This window comes from Natrix helvetica, assembly GCF_964273705.1.
Source record: "Natrix helvetica genome assembly, chromosome: 1".
In the NCBI taxonomy this organism is placed as follows: Eukaryota; Metazoa; Chordata; class Lepidosauria; order Squamata; family Natricidae; genus Natrix; species Natrix helvetica.
Window position 1 is genome coordinate 350,227,219 of NC_138548.1, and position 2,977 is coordinate 350,230,195.

The window sequence follows — 2,977 nt, forward strand, 5'->3', positions numbered from 1 at the left end:
TTCTGACGAGCAAAGTCCAAGGGGAAAACCGGATTCACTTAACAACCGTGCTGCTAATTTAACCATTGCAGTGAGTTGCTTAACAAATATTGCAAGAAAAGTTGTAAAATGGGGCAAAACTCAATTAACAAATTTCTCACTTCACAACATAAATGTTGGGCTCCAACTGCGGTTGTAAGTTAAAAACTATACTTGTACCTGCAGAACTGTCCAAGAAAAACAAAACACGACATTTTTCCCTGTTGTTTAACTGCTTGCCACTTTTATTGAACTGTTCAGTTGCGGATAAACATGATTGATCATAGGAGGGAAACAAATTAAGCAGGGTACAACGGAGTAGAAATAGAACCTCTCAGTCTCAGCAGACAAATACATGTAGCAGGTAACACAAGGGTAATCTTGCAACCTTCACATTTCCAGATATATCTTTTCGTGCCATAGGATTGTGCAATACGGAAGGAAAGATCCAGCACTGGGTTTGTGAAAGAAAGTGGATCTGTTTTATAGGGATCAGCTCTTTGGATTTTACAGCCCCTTTAAAAATGAAAACTAAGCCCCCCCCCAAAAAAAACCAGCTACAGGTAGTCCTCAACTTACGTCCAGTTGCTTAACGACTGTTCAAAATTCCGACAGACCCTGAAAAAGTGACAATCCAGATTCAAAGTTCACATACACACAGCTGTAGCCATATGATTGCATTTTGGATGCGTCACAACTGGCTTGCTTATCTCTCATTGCAGTGTGCTTGTGGACATGAGTTGCGATGCTTTTTTTTCTTGGAAACCGGCATTTACTTCCAGTTTACTTCCAGAAAAAAAATGGAGATAACAAACAGTGGGTTTACTTTATAACCATAGCATTTGCATAATGACCACCACAAAAATAAAAAATAAAAATCATAAAATCAGAAGCGGTCACATAATGACTCGCTGAATGACCCATCACAGTTATATCACCATAATTGTAGGCTCGATTATGGTTGTAAATTGAGGACTACCGGTAATCCTGGGGAAATAGAGAATAATCTATAGATGTACTTTGAAAACTGGTGTGTGTCTTTGCATGTAGTGTGCGCTCAGTGTCCAGTAACGAATAGAAAGCTGATTGCTTGCTTTTGCATCTTTTGGGCATGATGGATTACTCAGGACTATCAAATGCAATTCACAGCCTTGATTCAAGATACAATAAAGGAAGGAGAAAGGATGAATGAGAAGCATCAGGGAGAACAGGTTGTTTGTTAAGACCTGTAGGATTCAGTGAAGTTATAGGTGGAAATAGGGGACTTGGGTATTTGGGCATCTAAAGTGTGTTGTGTTGAGAATAAGGAGCACATCGGAAGTCCACCAATCAACTGCAGGCAGGGGCACTAGGCCCTTTAGACAGCCAGGCGGTAATTGGGGTGAATTTGGGGCTGCACATTCCATACGGTAGTGAGAAGGTGGCGCAAGACCTGGTCCTTGCCCCGAGCTTGCCCTCCGTGCATAGCTTGCAGCTTTTTGCGGGTCTGAGCCTCCACCTCTGCGGAAAGATTTCCCTGCGAGCCCAGAGCCTAGAGCGGGGGGGAGAAAAAAAATCAAGGTTCTTCCAAAATAATAAGAAATGAAGCACTAATACAGGTAGTCCTCGAATAACAACAATTCATTTAGTGCTGGTTCAAAGAGTGTTGTGGTGGCCTAGAGGTGGAGGTCTCTCCTCACAATCAGGAGGCTGTGAGTTTGATCCTAGGTAGAGGCAGATATTTGTTTTCCCTCGGGGCACAATGTGAATATGTCTGCTGAACGAAACTCTGCCTTGGTGACAGCAAAAATGTTTGCATGCCGAACTGGCAGTAATGCCAGAAGCAACCCACCCCTGGCTTATTTGTATTTTGTTTTCAAGGGGGCCAGATTATGGTCTTTGATACCTTGACTTCAATAGGAAGCAAAACATTTGGGGCTCACCAGATATCTCAGAAACCTTGATCTTGATGCAAAAACTCCCTATCTTTAAAATGCAGTGGAAATTGCAAAGGCCAACTCCAGTCTTCAGCTATCCAGACCCCTGTGCCACCTTTTCTCTCGTCCTCCTCTCCAAAATTCCTATCAGGCTTCTTAAAACTCCGACTCCATCACCCACATCCCCCTTCTCATCTTTTATTCATCTCCCCACCCTTCCTCTGGGTTTCATCATCAGTTTTTCATCAAGCCCCCCCCGCCTCCCCAAGGCTAAGGAAGCTCAGACCCCTTCATCTCACCGCCTGTTGTTTTTGCTGGAATTCTCTCTCCCGTTCCAAGCGATACTGCTCAATTTCAGCTTGGGCTTCTTCCTTGGCCTGCTTCAGCCGCCTGGCCTTTCCTGGGGTGGAGACAAAGAAGTCCAAGGACAAGGCAGAAATGACTTTTCAAGGCCCAGAATTCCTCAAAAATATCTCTGCCATTCCTCTCCACAAGAAGCTGCCAGAGAGATGCTGCCATTCTCCACTTGATGCTGCCATTCTCCACTGCTTGTCAGCCTCCCCACTACTTCCAGCATCTTCCCTAACAACCAGGAGCTCCAACTCACGTTTTCGAGCCTCTGCCACCTTCTCTGCAGCCCTCTTCTCTGCCTGCAGCAGCTGCTGAATTCCCTGGGTCTGGCTGGCCATATTTCTGCAGCAATAGATGCGTAGCAACGATGCTGCAAGCGGCTCTGGTGATGCCTTCTGCTCCCAGCAAGAGTGGGTACCACTTCTGAGCAAAGCACTTCAAGGTCCTAGTGCCCGGCTACTTCAGCATTTCTGCAGCTTAGTGGTTGCCAAGTTACAGGTAGTCCTCGACTTACGAACACAATTGAGCCCAAAATTTCTGTTGTTAAGTGAGACATTCGTTAAAGTGAGTTTTGCCCCATTTTGCGACCCAGGTTTTTTTTTTCTGCCACGGTTGTTAAGAGAATAACTGAAGTTGATAAGTGACTAACACGGTTGTTAAGTGAATCTGGCTTCCCCATTGGTTTTGCTTGC

General features: G+C 44.8%; 1 protein-coding gene across 1 annotated transcript; it reads right to left on the reverse strand.

Annotated features, from left to right (window-relative positions):
- Positions 1–203: 203 nt before the first annotated feature.
- ATP6V1G2 (ATPase H+ transporting V1 subunit G2) lies at positions 204–2,688 on the reverse strand. Its single transcript, XM_081939190.1, has 3 exons — positions 2,542–2,688; positions 2,234–2,334; positions 204–1,549 (listed from the first exon to the last, which is right to left on the reverse strand). Exons 1-3 carry the CDS (start codon positions 2,621–2,623, stop codon positions 1,376–1,378), a joined length of 357 nt encoding a protein of 118 aa, XP_081795316.1. The 5' UTR covers positions 2,624–2,688; the 3' UTR covers positions 204–1,375.
- Positions 2,689–2,977: the final 289 nt, after the last annotated feature.